The following is a 17,022-nucleotide window of genomic DNA, read 5'->3' as shown; positions in this document are numbered from 1 at the left end:
TTAAAAGGTCCCGTCCACAAGGAGTTCGGCTGATGTGTCATGCAATCTAACACAACCAATATGAAAAATAAACACGTCAGTTTATGATTTGGTATACAGTTGCTGATGTGTCAATTTCTTATTATGAAAAACATATCTGAGATTTGGTGTAAATTGTACCAGCAGCTGTCGTACCATTACGAAAGTGAGTGGATACGAAGTTTGAATCATTTACAGTTGTAGGTAGATAAAAGCCTTATGATCTGACGTTTCATATAGTTGAGGAATTAAGAAGACGAAGAAGAAGAAGAAGAAAAAGAAGAGAGAAGCCCCGCGTGGTGTTCGGCATCAAACAGGCCCGACCAAGCATTGGCAAGCTTTCTCTCTTCCCGGATCCCTAGCTATCTCGTCCAGCCACATCTCATTTCATTGAGTCCGAGGTGGGGGTTACCCTCTACCGTCTCTCCCATTTGCTTCTTCTCTCTTCCACCATCCTCTGCAACTCTCCACGATAAAACTTCTATGGCGTTTTGATTTTGGATATCTAGCTTTCGTCTCTCCGTCTCAGATCTATCTACCGGACTGGCGGAGCGAACCATGAATTCTAACTTCGGAAGACCCAGTAATCCGCAAGGAGGATCGGTTTCTCTCAACAACTACCAATTCGATTTCGGTCCGAGTTCTGGCCCCTCCAGCAATCGCCCTCGATCTCTAAACGATCAGAAGCAACAGTACACATCTTCTTATTCTTTTCCTTCTTCCTCTTCTTCTGCTACGACTACTGCCTGGTCGTCGTCCACGCAGCCCAGACAACCCTCTTCATCCTCGTCATCGTGGGCCCCAAACAAACCTTCATGGACTCACCAGCCTTCCTCAACTCTGTCCAACTCAACTACTTCCATGGTGGGAGATATCTTCGGAAAGAGTTGGGCTTCCACCGCCCCTTCTTCAGGTCCTACCTCCTGTTTAGGATTAGGATTACAGGAAAAGAATCCTAATTTGTTCGGAGATCTCGTTGGTTCGGCTTTCGGGCAGGCCAAGAGCAATAGTAATGTTTCTTTGAAGAATGCAGCAGCGCCCACAACCGCACAGACGAAGAATTCTTTCTCGATGGGGAGCATGGCCGATTCGCTTCCCAAAGCCAATGCTCCCATGAGGAATACCAATTTGGGATCTGCTGACAATTTCGGTAGTTATTCTACCGCTAGCAATCAGTACAACAAGAATAACATCATCAATAGTATGAATCATAATAACCAGACAGCGATTAGAAGTGGAGCTGGAGCCCCCGCAAGCTCCAATAATGACCCATTTGCATCTTTGGTGGATTTTGGGTCTAAGCCGACTGAAAACATCAATTCAACCGCAACCGCAAGCAGCCATACCGATTCTTGTGCCAGCGACTGTTCATTTGGAGATTTCCAACGTGCTTCCAAATCAAACAGCCATTCGTTCCCGCCCACTGCTTTTCCTGCAACCGGTAATAACTCCATGGGGTCAAGCTCTGGTTCTACATCGAATTTTGATAATTATGGCATTCCCAGGCAAGGATTTGCTTCTCAGAAGAAGCAGCCTCCTCAAGCCGCCAACGATGATCCGTTTAATGTCTTATTCCCATCATCTTCAAATTCCACTTCTGCAGCTCCAACAGCATTTGAGGGTGTCGAAAATCAACCATTTTCTGAAGTTGATGACTGGGGCTTGGGTTCAGAGTTTGGAGGAGGTGATGCGGGTAGTACAACAGAGCTTGAAGGTCTCCCACCCCCACCTGCTGGAGTTACAGCTTTGGCTGCAAAGCAGAAGGGATTGGATAATTACAAGCAGGGGCAGTTTCCTGATGCCATTAAGTGGCTGTCTTGGGCAGTAGCTCTTCTAGAGAAGGCTGGGGACAGTGCTGCCACCATGGAGGTTTTGTCGTGCAGAGCTTCATGCTACAAAGAAGTTGGGGAGTACAAGAAAGCAGTCGTTGATTGCTCAAAGGTATGGACATTGTCTCATTTTCTACATGTAAGAACTCTCTGTTTGGGCTATAATTCTTGGATGGCCAATAATCAAGTTAATTAGATGAAATCAGAAAATCTTGAGGTTCCTTGCTCTCTAACTGATAGGCTTCTTTGAAACTTTTAAACAACTTAATTTCAGCTATCTACTATTTCCATTAGTGAACAAAGTGGTTGTATGGCCATGACACTGCTTTAAGAAATGATAGAAAAAATGTTTTGCTGAGGTGGGTAAATCATACTAACTACATTTTTGTTTTACAGGTGCTAGAACATGATAGGGAAAATGTTTCTGTTCTAATACAACGTGCACTCCTGTATGAGAGCACTGAAAAATACAAACTCGGGGCAGAAGACTTGAGGACAGTTCTGAAGATCGACCCTGCTAACAGGATTGCAAGAAGTACCATTCACCGTTTAACCAAACTGGCTGACTAGAGAATATCTCTCCCCTTGAACTTTGGATTGGACAATTTTTATTCTGTCTTTTCCCATTTAGGTATAAGATGCATTAATTTTGTTTTCTTTACCTAGAATCCATCTCGAGCATAGAAACGAAATGAAACAAATACCTTTTTTACTTGGAAGCTTGGGTTATCTGCTGATGATTTTGTCCTCAGAGAGGAATTTATGTGCATCATCTTTGATGTGCTTTATCAAGTTTTCTGTATTGATTATGACTAGAGATAACATTCTTTTGTTTGTCTTTCTTTTTTAATAACTTCATAGTAGTAGAGAGTAGGAAAGGCTGATGCCTGTATCCTCCCTCACTTCTTTAGCGTATTCTTGACATCTTCTTTCTTGCAAATGCATCCAATATGATCCTGTAAACAGATATATGGGCGAAAGAAATGCATATCCTTATAGTTGCTTTATAACATGTTTTTTGAGATCCTTTGTGGCTTTAAAAAAATGTTGACATTATAAATATCTCATGTATTTGGTTTCATAATATTCTCTTTTTCTTCAACTTCACACCTTTTATCTTTTTCAACTTCAACTGCTATTGTGAATTACTATGTAATTTAGATGTATATTAATATCTACTATATTTGCTGGTTGGGGATTTTTGCTCACATTCATTATTCATTTCTTCACTCATCATATTAGATAAGGATATTGAGATGGATCACTGACACATTGAGAACTATGAAATTTGGGATGGAAACATTAATTATGATTGAGGTTGTGTTTAGTTTGATAGAAAATAAGAGAAAAACAGAAAGTTGAGATAAAGTTTGAAGGATTTTTGCTAAAGTTCCTTCAACTTTCTGTTCCTCTCTTAATTTCTATCAAACCATACATAACCTAAGGATAGTCCGGTGGATGACATGATGAGGAGAGAAGAGCAATGATTTTCAACTCGTAAATAGAGTCCTATAAGCATGTGAGAAGGGGCATTTGATTCTTATCAATTTCAAAGTTCAAACTGGTTTGAGCAGTAAGAAAATATTTCAGTCACTGTATAAGTGGATCAGTAGAATGAGTTGCATCGGATGCCTTTTGGAGTATGTTCCAATTTAAAGCAGAAGGAGAAAAAAGGATGCCGGTACTTTTAGACAATGCATATTCTGAATCCTGCTGCTACATGCTTTTGTCATGTCAATGTTGTGGTGGTGCTCAATATGACCGAACCTGTTTCTACTGTTACTTTCTTTCCATATGGCAAGTCTAAGCCAATTAATGTGGACGACTATTGAGCTAATAGTGAGCAATTCAATGGATCCAAGAGACATTTGGCACATAGACGAAGCTTTTATAAAACAAGGAAAACCAAGGAAACAAAATGAGCTGAGGGCCGATGAGAATCATGTGGCTTAAAAAATCATGGTTTTCAAAACAGGACCAGACGGTCGGACCAGAAAAACCGGAAACAGATCAGGTGATTGGTTCCATTTTTCTCTAAAATTAGATTTTTCTCAAAAACCATTGATTTTGGTCAACAAACTGACCCGGGCGGTTAACTGTTCGAATGGTTTTAACCGTTTTTTATTTTTTAATTTTTTGTCAGAATGGACCGACCGTTTGTAAAAAACACACTGGTAAACGGAACTGTGACATAATCACAGTCAGTGGTTCAGCCATTTGGGTCAAACAGGTTAATCTATAAGGTTATAAATCAAATAATAATAATCATCATCATCCATGCCTTATCCCAACTATATATGGGGTCGGATATATGAATCCCATTTCATCAATCTGTTCTGTTTAAAATCATATCCATTGTTAATTTATTAGTGCTTAAATCAATTCTCACTACTTCTAGATATCCATGTCCTTTTTATGCACTTGGCCAAACCATTGTTAATTTATTCACTTGTAACAAATCACTTCTTCGTACTAGAGTTGTTGGTGGTTTTTTATGCACTTGGCCAAACTATCTTAACCTATTCTTTTTCATTTTATCACTTATTGGAACTATTCTTAGGTTTCTATAGATAACTTCATTCCTGATCCCATCCTTTCTAGTTTTTTTACTCATTTAATTATCTTACCATTTGCATTTCTACTACACTCATTTTCTAAACATGTTTCTTTATTGTCCAACACTCTATTTTATATAACATATTGACATTACAACCATTTAATAGGATTTTCCTTTTAACCTAAATGGCATTCATGAAGGTTTAGCAAAAGTTTTAGTGTCATTTTTCAACCTAATGCAACCATCCTCCGTTATCCAGGCTTTGAACCAATAGTGTAAGACAAGCTCATACTCTAGAAAGTTACAAAAAAGGAAAATAAGTGTGACAAATGAGTATTATTGGTATTAATGATTGAAATGGTTAAACGTTGCATTTGGCATTCCTTATTTTAAGGACTTATCTCCTTTTTGCAGTTAAAAACCCAGTGTCCATAGGGGCATTTTAACCACAAAAATGAGATAAATCCTTAAAATAAGGAATGCCAAATGCAGCCTAAAATTACAAAGGAAAACAGGAAAAAAAAAAAGAATTAATACCTGAACCATGACTTGCTCACTAAGTCAAATGGCTCAACAGTTTAAGCAGTCCAATAAATGGGTTATTAACTAGTCAAAGTATTTTTGCAAGTATATTGCTCATGGGTGACTTTCAAAAAAAAAATGCTCATGGGATAAAAAGACCTAGAAATCTGGCTTGGTGGCAAGTCAAATTATCTGCTTAACCATGGGTTGAGAACATTAGGATTTGGATTGTAGACAAACATGCCTCTCCTAATCAAGTCATTTATTTCACAAGTCATAGTAATCACTTTGAGATATGGATAGGGGTCCTTTTAAAATACCACATTTCTCTCCCCACATGGATAGCCAAAAGTTTTCTTGAACACAATTGCTGCCTGACTTCTCTGATTTCTCGAAGTGTGTTCTGCCATGATCTCTGCTGCTAGAGGCTCTAGAATTGGTTCTTTCTCTTAAACAATTCTTGGACTTCATTTGAGGCTTTCAAAGCGGGTTGTACTGATTTAGCCATGTTAGAGGCAAGATTCAAAATATCTCAACATATCAGTGTGCATTGTACGATATGTATATTGTGTAGTATGCATGGGTTTTCAGATCCACCAAGGGGGTGTTCTACAATATGACTGTTTTTGTTTTCATTAGTTTTTGGAATTGTTACATGAGAAAAAAAAACAAAAAAAAAATCTTGAACTCTGTTTTTATTTTCAAAGGAAAAAATAAGTTGGTTTTGTTTCAAAAAACAATATATGTTTTTGGAACAAAAAAAATATTAGTTTTTTAAAACAAAAACAAGTTTTCTAGCATAGAAATTATATGATTTATGAAACATGATGCTGAATAATCAAATGAAAACACGTTTTTCATACCAGATTCAAGAACTTTTTTTTTCAGTTTTGAAAACAAGAAACATACACAATCAAGATAACATGTTTCTTATGTTTTTGTTTTAAAAAATAATCTATTTTCAATTAAGATGGAAGATGGTTTTGATTTGATTTCTGAACCAACAACAAGAAAAACAATTCACATTGTAGAGCACCCCTAGAACGACCAATAAGGGAATTTAGGACATTCGCCAAAGGTTAATTCTCTTCCTAGAGATGTTGTGGTTCAATTCTTGAAACATTTTATTAAGAATATTGTCTTTTGAATCACATAATATGCAATTTTTGTGTATCACATGTATCTATACTTTGAACCATGACACCAAACTAAGGGGTGGCTCAATTGGTAGGTGTAATACCCAAAAAAAAACCACTAAGGTTAATATTAGGAAAGTGGGCATTCTAGGAGGGGGGCTGTATGGAATTTCTTTTAAGGGGGGACTTCACAGCAAAACGGGAAAAATGTGTTTAGAAAAAAAAACCTAGTTTCTTTAGCTAATGAAAGAACTCTTTTCTCCTTTTTATTCTTTTTAGAGTTAAGAGAAGGTGAAGATAATCATCATTGGAGAATCAAGTTGGGGATTTATCTTAGTGATTTTTGGCTTTAAACCGCTCTTTAGGTAAGTCTTTTTCTCCCTTGGATTTTCGTATTTCATTTTCTTCTGTATTAAACTTAAAATTAGAATTTTTTTTCTGGATGATCATTTTCAGATAATCGCCAATAGTAAAAATAGTTTTAATAGAGACTTCTTGATATTAGGAACCCAACGAATTCAACCTTGTGTCTTTTCGATATGTAGATGGGAAGCTAGGTTAAAATTCATATTGAAACACAAAGGACGTCAGCCAACTTTAGACTGCTGAAAATCGGCATTCTTGTGATGTTTTTTACTATATTCTAGCTCTAAATTGCATTTCTTGATGAAATCTTCGAAACGATACCTATATCTCCTCATTTGGATTTTTGTACTAAAAGTTATGGATTTTTAAAGTTGGTATCTTAAATCTACCCAAATCTGGGAACCCGAGAAAATTCTAGTGACCAACCAATTTTAGGTTACCAAGAAAGGGTCATCCATTGATCTCTTTAGACGGGAGTAATGTTTAAATTGTAATGAGCTGTGAGACTTTCATGACGATATATCATACTTGTGAAACGGAATTTTGAACCGGAAGTTACGAGTCTTAAGATTTGGATCCTTGAACACAACAAATATGGAAATCTAAGAGTCTCAGGACCTAAGCTAATAAACTACCAAAGATTTAGGTAGACTGATACAATAAGTTTATAGTTTTCACACCACAAATTTATGAATATAAGTTTTGAAGTTGGTGGTGACAATTATTCTTTGATTTATAGGCTTTTGGATATACTGTGACTCACTTGTATTGGTACTTTGGACTCAGCATGTTAGGTAAGTGACTTTTCATCTTCCAGTTATATATGTTTTTTTTTTCTCTTTTCTTCTTTTGTCAACAATTAAGTAAATTAACAAATAAATTCTTAGTTACATATTTGTTTTTGTTTATTTGAATTGGGATCCAAGTATGTGAATATTATGAATTCGGAATCTAGGTGATGTTTTTTAGTTGACTTTTGTGAATCATCGATATTTGACATATTGTTATTCCTTAAAAGAAACAATAACCTATTTTTTAAGTGGTTATTCTTTATTTAGCTATGTTGTTATTCCTATGATAAATTCCTTTGTGAGACTCATGTGTGAATTGATGTATCTATTATATTCTAATAATATAGGACTATGCTTTGGGCCTTGCCATTGGGGATGAATACGATGACATCTTGGATTAGTCCATTTTGAATTTGGGCCCTCACTAGAGGGCATATATGTGGTCCCTTATCACTGGGGTTAAAGTGGTCATAATTTAATATATGATTATGCTTTGAACCCTGCCATTGGAGATGAATTTAATGGCATCTTAGACTAATTCATTTTGAATTTGGGCCCTCACCATAGGGCATATATGTGGTCCATTATTACTAGGGTGAAAGTGGTCGTAATCTACCCTTATGAAATTGCTATGTGACTTTGAATTTGAATTTGAATATATCAACATCAGTCCATGACATGTGTTTCATCCAACTTGTTCTTATAATTTTGTGAACTGATAGAAAGTTTGATACTTTTTTTGAGTATGTGAATTTCTCTTCTCCAAGACAGATTAAGTGGTTTGAAACTTATCTTGTGGATAATATGGGGATCTTATGAATTATTTATTGTTATTATTATTATTATTATCTTCTTCCGGATACTTGATCCAACTAAGGGGATGAAATGTTACTTACTGAGGGTTGTACTCATTATTCTCACTTCTCTTTTTTTTTTTTAGATGCCAAAGTAGAATAGCTATTGTTTAGGATTTCTTGAGAGAGAAAGAAAGAATGCTAATACAAATTTTCTTTATATTAGAACTTGTAGTAGACTTTATTAGTTAGACTTTATAAATATATATATTTTGTGGACAAGAGTTTTCACTAAAATCTTAGACATTTAATGGAACTCAAGTTGTTAGAGATTATGTAATTTTACATTTAGCTTATGATTTGTTTTTATTTAAAGTTACTATCAGAATTTTGGATTTGATTGTGAACAAGTAAATCCTTACATGCTAGTAAGCGTGTGGTGTTGTCTCATGCATAACCTTGGTTGGGGGCGTGATAATAGGTTAGCTGGTTCATTCTGGTATAGACACGGATTCAATTCCCACAACCATCGACTTTGAGGAGGGGGTTATTAGAGTAGTGTCTATCACCAAATACCAAAAAAAAAACCATGGCTAGAGGTTGGGTTTAATATGTAAATATTATTATTATCTTTTATATACATATATATATATATATAACGGCTGGGATGGTGGGAATGGATTATTTGATTGACATGTATTGCTTTTAGCTGCCAACACATGTCCCTCTTTCATATCTCTCTTGGCTCACCCTTTCTCTCATCAGCTCTCATCTCTCTCTCTCTCTCTCTCTCTCTCTCTCTCCACCTGCCCAAGGAAAACCCATCGCCTGGGCCCTCTATCTCACTTTCTCTCTCTCCACCTAAATTAATCAATCGCCTTTGTCGCTCTCTCTTCAAACTTACAAGAACTTGATAGACCTCCTCTGTCTCTCTCTAAACTTCACCCGAGGAGAAGCTTGTGTCCCCTGACTCTTCTCTTCCTTTTCTTCTTCCTCCTAGTTTCTTTCCTCTCTTTTGGTTCTACCTCTCTCTAGACTTCACCCGAGGAGAAGCTTGCATCCCCTAACTCTCCCTTTCCTTTCTTCTTCCTTTCATTTTCATTCCCTCTTTCGGTTTGTCTTCCCGAGGTTTTTACTTTTTTTTTTCTTCCATGTTCGCACTGTCTTTTCCTCTCTCTTCATAGACCTCAAAGATCTGGAGCTGACCCACCTCTTCACCAAGGATAGGCGTATCCCAACATTCAACCTTTCACAAAAGATGGGGGCTTAGGGGTTTGGGAGAGGGTTATGTCTATAAACCATTACCAAGAAAAGCTCCACTTGAAAACTTGATGTTATTCCACGTGAGCCAAAGAACCGGTTGTCTCTAACAATCAGAGCTTTCCTTTCTCTCTTCATCTCACGCTCACTCTCCCTCTCTCCCCTCTCATTTTCCCTTTTGCCTCTCAGTTCTCTCTCTATCTCTTTGCATCCCTCCTCATCTCTCTACCAACCCCATCTCTCTACCCAAATCATCATTCTTCTCTCCCTTAGTTCACATTCGGAATCGATTTCGACATCGTCGTGCAACAACGCACATTGTGATCCAAGATGATCTCGGGGAGGAATCAAGTGTTGAGGCTATTAGAGGATTGGCGGAGTGAGGTTTTTGTTTAGTTGGGTTAAGATCCTCTATGGGGTTGCCCTAGAGAATGAATACGGCGGTGACAGAGGGATTGGAGGAGTATGTGAATGGCAATTGAATGGAGGAGATAGTCTAATCCGGTCAAAGGGTTCTTGATCAAGATGGTGACCTGATCTTGTCAAAGGGTTCTTGGTTCCAGCAGGTTTCTAGGGTAGCATGGATCAAAGGAGATAGGTTGCCGAGAGAAGATGGTAACGAGTGAGAAAGAGAAGAAAAAGAGGTAGACGGAGATTTTGCCTTTCATCAGTAGTGTTAGCTTTCTTCAATGGAGTGTAAGACTTCGAATGTGGGGAGCGTAAAATGGTACAACAACAAAGTATTTGTGGAAAAATGTTGTCTTCGCATAATATTCATGTTAAATATTTATAGACAAGATTACATGTATAAGCAACCGATTGTACATCTTCGATAGGTTATAACTAATTCTAACAAACTCATAGACCACATGTAACTATCTAACAGAAGACTCCCCCTCAAGTTGGAGGTGGACTAGATGTTGGAGAAAACATGCCCAACTTGAATAATGAGTGAAATTGATCACGACCAAGGGCCTTGGTAAAAATATCAGCTGGCTAAAGCTTTGAAGATACATGACAAGTGATGATTGTTCGAGATTGTATGAGATTTCGCACAAAGTGATAATCTATTTCAATGTGTTTGGTCCTTTCATGCAAGACCGGATTGGTTGCTATATGCAAGGCGGCTTTATTATCACAATACAGTTGCATGGGCTGGGCATGAGAAAGCCCAAAGTCAAGAAAGAGGCGTTTCAACCAAAGAAGTTCACTTGATGCAACGGCCATGGCATGATACTCTACCTCTTCTGAAGACCTTGAGACAATATTCAACTTCTTGGACTTCTAGGATAGTGGAGAATTACCCAACATTGTGATATAACCGGTGGTTGAACATTGAGTTATTGGGAAACCGGCCCAATCCGAATCACAATAAGCTCTGAGTGTTAAGTTACTTGATGCAGATAAGTATATGCCATAGGAAATTTTTCCCTTCAAATATCTGAGGATCTGAAGTGCAGCATCTCAATGTTCTTGTTGAGGTGCACTCATGAATTATGTGGGCACATTAACAGCAAATGTTATGTCAGACCTTATAGCTTGCAAGTAGACTAGACGTCCAACCAGTCTTTTTGTATTGGGCTACATCTTGGAGTAATGCCCTAGTAGCTAAACCAAGGTGTTGTTGTAGCATTGGGAATGGACTGGGCTTGCACCTAGTCATGCTAGTATCCTGAAGAATATCCAGAGTGTATTTCCTTTAACAAAGGTGTATGCCAGTCTTAGGTCGTGAAATCTCCATTCCCAAAAAATAAGTGAGTGGCCCTAGATCCTTTATGTGGTAACATGAGCCCAAGTATTCTTTGAGAGCATAAATTTGGCTAGGGTCAGTACCTATAATGACAAGATCATCTACATATACTGAGACAACAAGGAAGTTGTTTGGACTGGATAAGGTAAATAAAGTGTGCAATCTGCATTTGAGGCCCAAAAATCATGTAAACAGAATGCAACGACAAGTTTCTCAAACTATTTTCTTGAAACTTGCTTAAAACCATAAAGGAAACACTGGAGTTTGCAAACTCGAGTATCACCATCCTTAAGCAATCCAGGAGGGGGACAATATAAACTTCTTCATGTAAATCTCCACGTCGGAATGCATTATTTACATCCATTTGATGGAGTTCCCCCTTGTGAACTGCAACAATGGATAAGACACATCGTGTGGTAGTAAGCTTAGCTATAGGAGCATATGTCTCATTGTAGTCAATGCCTTCAGTTTGAGTATAGCCTTTTGCTACAAGCCTAGCGTTGTACTATTCTACAATTCCATCAGGGTTGAGCTTGACTTTATACACCCATTTGCATCCTATGGGTTGTTTGCCTATAGGTAATTGAGTCAGGTCCCAAGTATGGTTGTGATTAATAGCTTCAATCTCATCATTCATTGCTTGACACCACTTCGAGTCTGTAATAACTTCAATATATGAATGGAGTACAGTGGTGTTAAGTAGGGAAGTAGTAAAGGTGGATAGATGTTGTTCAACAAGGCCTGTCAATGGTGGGTTATAGAAAAATTGGTGGCTAGTAAAGTGGGGCAAACAAAGTCTTGAAAATGTTTGGAAACTCGGGTGGTCCTAGTAGGTCTGGGATTTGACTAGGTGAGTTCAAGTGGTCTCAAAACATGTTGAAGTGATTCAAGTGAATTTGGAATAGGCTGAGTGGTGTTCTTAGTGTAGGACTCAGCTATCGGTTCAATGGATGAATGAGGAAGTTGGGTGTTATCCAAAAGGATTGGATTAGGATATGGGGGAGCAGCCATGTTGGGTATATTCAATTCAGCTAAAATTCCATCCTCGAGAAAGGGAAACTAGTCTTCAAAAAATTGAACATCCTGGGACAATTTTTTAGTGTCCAAATCATAAACTCGAAAACCTTTCTAAGCATGTGGATATCCAAGAAATATGCACTTGGTTGCTCATGGAGAAGATTTATCATGGACGTGACCATGAATCCAGGCGTAACAAAGATACCCAAATATGTGGAAATGATCATAGTGTGGTGGCTTACCAAATAACATTTCATAAGGTGATTTACCAGTGAGAAGCGGTGTGGGCAAATAATTTATGAGGTAGGTTGTTGTCATTACAGATTCACCCTAAAACTGGATTGATAAGTTCGTATGGAATTGGAGTGCATGTGCCATCTCCAATAGATGTCCATAGGGGTGTCGACGCAAATCCTTTGGTGTTCAATGTCGTGAGATGCATAAAATGACTACATTGGTCCAGAATAGAATTCAAGTCCATTATCTAAACGGATGCACTGAAGCGATGTCTGAAATTGCGTGTTAACATAAGCACAAAATTGTTGCAAATAAGAAGAAGCCTCAGACTTGCATTTGAGTAGGAAAACCCAAGTGGTTCGTGTATAGTCATCGACAATTGTCAAGAAATACGAGGCACCTAAAAGGGAAGGAGTGCGGTAACACCCCCCCTCCCGCCCCCAAATGCCATAGTGTATTATAGCAAAATAGGAATTTGATTTGGTCTCACTGACCAGAAATGGTAACCGTGTCAACTTGGCCTTATTATAAACATCACAACAACTTGATTTTGGTGAAGTTGATATTCTTAAGCCAGATATGAGAGGCGATCATGAGAGGCATGACCAAGTTGAAAATGCCATAGTTTTACATCTGATGGAGATGATGTCATGTGGAGAGCTGATAGAGAGTTGTGATCTAAGAACACATATAGCCCATTGTGAAACTTACCCACACCAATCGGCTTCTTGTGGGTCAGGTCCTATATGACACAAAAGGTTGGGAAGAAAATGATCACATAGTTCATTGTAGCTGTTAGTTTACTAACTAACATCAAATTGAAGTGAAAGTCTAGTAAACACAATACACTTGATAGTTCAAGACATGATGATAAGGTCACTGATTCTTGAGATTTCATTGGCATTATTGTGCCATTAGGAATCCGCATAGGTTTGGTATCACAAGTGGTGCTCGTTGTCATGGACCTAAGATAAGTCATGTGGTCTGATGCACCACTGCCAAGAATCGAAGTGGTTGCATGATAAAAAATAGTCAGTAGATTAGAGGCCTTACAAACAAAATTGGCCAACCCATGACGTTTATTTGCATTTAGAAGGTCCATCAGTTCTTGATATTGTTGTGGTGTAAGGCTTGCAAGATAGGATGAGGTAGTCTCGATAGACACATTTTGGGCTAAGGAAGATGTTTGAGAGCCCTGTTTCTTTTTGTCGCATGGTTCCCAATAAGGGGGATACCCTACTAATTCACAATACCGATCTTTGGTGTGACCATTGCGTTTATAGTGGTCACACTTCAATTTCGTTCGACCTAAATTGCGTAGAGTATGTGAATTGGATTTAGCACCACCAACATAGAAATTCTTTGATCTGAGGAGGTCGTTGATTAATGAAGATTTGGTGTCTCTCCTCTTGCATTACCAAAGCATACACTCAACTAACTCCATGCAGTGGATCCATGCTTAAGACATTTGAACAAACCATATTGTAACAATCATTCAAACCGAGAAGGAACTGATATACCTTTTTACATTTGTTTTCAGTGGCAAATTCTTTTACAACTCCACATGTGCAATTGCCACATGTATAATTTGGGATGGGAACATACACAGATAACTCATCCCACAACAATTTCAATATGGTGAAATAGGCTAATATACATAGGTTTTCTTGTCTAATCAGGACCAATTCATGCCGAAGATGGAAGATTTGCGATGTGTTTCCTTGCGAGAATCTATCTTCAAGATCTCACCAAATATCATTTGCAGATTCCACATATGCTATGCTCTCATGTAAATCTCGAACAAGTGAATTAAACAGCCAGGCGATAACTATTGAGTTGCATTTTATCCATGTGAGCAACTTTGGTGATGTTTTATCTAGTTTCTTGATGGATCCATCGATAAAACTGAGTTTGTTCTTTGCTAGTAGAGCATTGCTCATCGCCCTCTTCCAGGTTGAATAGTTGTCTCTATTGAGAAGAAACGATATCAGCGCAGCCGCTTGATGATCCGATGGATGGATGAAGTATAGCGATTTTGGATCAAAAAGAACGTCAACGTTGTCGGTGGCCATGGATTCCGGTGGGAGAATACCAACGAAGATAGGATTTCAAACTTCTTGGAAAAGCTCTGATACCATGTAAAATGGTATAGAAATAGAGTATTTGTGAATGAAAAATGTTGTCTTTGCATTAGATTCATGTTAAATATTTATAAACAAGATTACACGTAAGATGTAAATCAGTCCTCTAATATCAAGATAAAACTTAGTAATTAGCAACATAAAACAAGTCTGAATAACTGTACAGGAGAAGAAGATGGTGAAGAGAAGAGGTAAGAGAAGAAGGAATTGAATAATTCTCCATTCTCCTCTAACTATATTTTATTAAGATCTAAAAGTTTAATGATGGCAAGAATGCCCTTATGTGGGCGGCCAACTTGGCAGTTACATAAAGAAAAATAAAACAAGAATAAATAACAGGCCCATTAAGTGTGGCCCATCAACATAAAATAAAAGATATTACAAGAGGTTGTCAGGGCCCATTCGGCTCAGTCTCTTTACACTCCCCCTCAAGCTCATCATAAATGTCAATCATGCCCAACTTGCTTATATAGTGTGTCAATTTCCCCCTTGGAACTCCCTTGGTCAAGATATCAACCAGTTGCTCTTCTGATGTGATGAATGGTAAACAAACTTCTCCTAAAGAGCCTCTTTCCCTTATGAAATGCCTATCAACCTCAATGTGCTTAGTTCAGTCATATTGAACAGGATTATGTGCAATGTTGATAGTAGCTTGGTTGTCACAATAGAGCATCATTGGTTTCTCATAGTCTACCCCCAATTCCTCTAGAGGGGGTTGTAGCCATAGTAATTCTGACACACCATGAGCCATTGCCCTGTATTCTGCTTCAGCTGAGGATCTAGCAACTACTGATTGTTTCTTACTCCTCCAAAATACAATATTCCCAGCAACTAGAGCACAATAACCAAAATTGGACCTTCTGTCATCAATAAATCCTGCCCAATCTGCATTAGTAAAGGCTTCCAGCTTCATGTGACCATGCTTATCAAATAGAATACCTTTCCCCGGAGTACCTTTCAAATAGCACAGAACCCTTTCTGCAGCAGCTAGATGAGTATCTCTGGGAGAATGCATAAACTGACTAATAACATTTATTGCATAGGAAATATCTGGCCGAGTCATGCAAATGTATAACAACTTCGTATCAGATTTATCCCTCTCTTACTGTTTTGGTTCAGATCTAGTTCGGTTCTTGGTTCAAGATTGATCATTGAAAAATGCAGTGTTTCTAAAACCTGGAATGTGATTCCTAAATGAGAGAGAGAGAAATTTTTGAAATTTCACCCTACCTTCCTGCAAAGTTCAGCCATCCATATGATGGATCTCCCATTCCTTCAGTGAGGGGGATTGGGGGTGCTTTTCACATGTGCGCGCCGAGCCGAGGTGGGGCGTGTGCATGGGCATGGGTGCATGTGCATGTGCATGTACATGTGCATGTACGTGTACGTATACACGCGATGCACTGAATTATTTTTTTATCCGAATTACACATTTTCAATTTTAAAACGTCTCTTCAAATTCAAATTTAATTTTTTAAATAAATTCTTTTCTTTTTTCCTGTTTCTTCTTCCTCTTTGTGCCTCTTCAACAGGTGCACTGTTCTGAAGAGGCTCCTGTCTAAAAGGACACATCTATGTCCATTCGGGTCTGAGAGCACTCTATAAGAATAGTGTCAGCCGACCCAATCAATATATACACACCATTTTCAACATTCTTTTTTTTCTAAGAAATCTGAGCATCAATCTTGTGTGGTTCGCAGAGGTCTGTTAAGCAAGTGCACGCCTACTAGTGGCTTGTGGGCTACTTTATCTTGGCGACCGGTTTGCGATCACCCAACTATACTATAGGGGGCAAATACGATTTTAAGGAGAGTGACCAAATGGCACGACTCATCCCTCCATCTTCCTTCAATTCCCAGTTTCGAGTTCCTGCAACAACTTCACACCACTGCAACTTCGGTTTGGAAAGCTATTACCGATAAGTTCCATCTGCTCTCTTTACTATTTTCAAACATTCTTAAAACCGTATTTATGAAACCTATCTCTGCTAACCCCTTCATGAGGAACATGCTACTATCAACAGTTCCTGATTTCTCTAAAATTGAACCCTTCAATGGAACCAACTACAAGCATTGGAGACAACGCCTGTTGTTTGCCTTAGAACAGTTAGGGGTAGCTTTCACTTTGACTGAACCGAACCCATTAAACATGGAAGAACCAACCTATTCTGGTGTTGCATAACATTGGACTGTAGCTGATGACCTCTACACCAACCATATCCTAAACTACTTGTCCAATGAACTGTACAATGTTTATTCATCCTACAATTATGCCTATAAAATCTGGAATGCATTGGACACTAAGTATGCTCTAGAAAATGTTGGAAATAAGAAATATGTAATTGCCAACTTCCTACACTTCACCATGAAAGAAGACATGGACGTGTTTGCTCAAATAGATGAGTTCCAAGTTCTTGTGGGGAAATTTCCAAAGGAAAGCATAGTACTGTCAGATGAATTCATTGTTATCATAGAGAAACTGCCACATAAATGGAATGATTTCAAGACCAGTATGAAGCACAAGAGGAAGGACACTACTTTGGACCAAGTAGTAGTCCAAATTAAGATTGACGAAAAGAACAGAAAGAAAGATGAGGATCAGTTT

At 38.1% G+C, this 17,022-nt stretch overlaps 1 protein-coding gene across 1 annotated transcript; it reads left to right on the top strand.

The window, feature by feature from the left end:
* Positions 1-316: 316 nt before the first annotated feature.
* Positions 317-2,857, top strand: LOC148861437 (uncharacterized). Its single transcript, XM_088986596.1, has 2 exons — positions 317-1,959; positions 2,244-2,857. Exons 1-2 carry the CDS (start codon positions 577-579, stop codon positions 2,415-2,417), a joined length of 1,557 nt encoding a protein of 518 aa, XP_088842722.1. The 5' UTR covers positions 317-576; the 3' UTR covers positions 2,418-2,857.
* The last annotated feature ends 14,165 nt before the right edge of the window (positions 2,858-17,022 follow it).

This window comes from Nelumbo lutea, chromosome 4 (genome assembly GCF_056320005.1).
Source record: "Nelumbo lutea isolate HS-2025 chromosome 4, American lotus-T2T, whole genome shotgun sequence".
NCBI lineage: Eukaryota > Viridiplantae > Streptophyta > Magnoliopsida > Proteales > Nelumbonaceae > Nelumbo > Nelumbo lutea.
This window is presented reverse-complemented; position numbering and strand designations above follow the sequence as displayed.

What these genes read in the sequence shown, in the direction of transcription:
- LOC148861437 (XM_088986596.1), top strand. Translation starts at nt 577, where the DNA reads ATGAATTCTAACTTCGGAAGACCCAGTAATCCGCAAGGAGGATCGGTT. An exon ending in CAGTCGTTGATTGCTCAAAG is followed by an intron (nt 1,960 to 2,243) that starts GTATGGACATTG and finishes TTTGTTTTACAG; the next exon opens with GTGCTAGAACATGATAGGGA.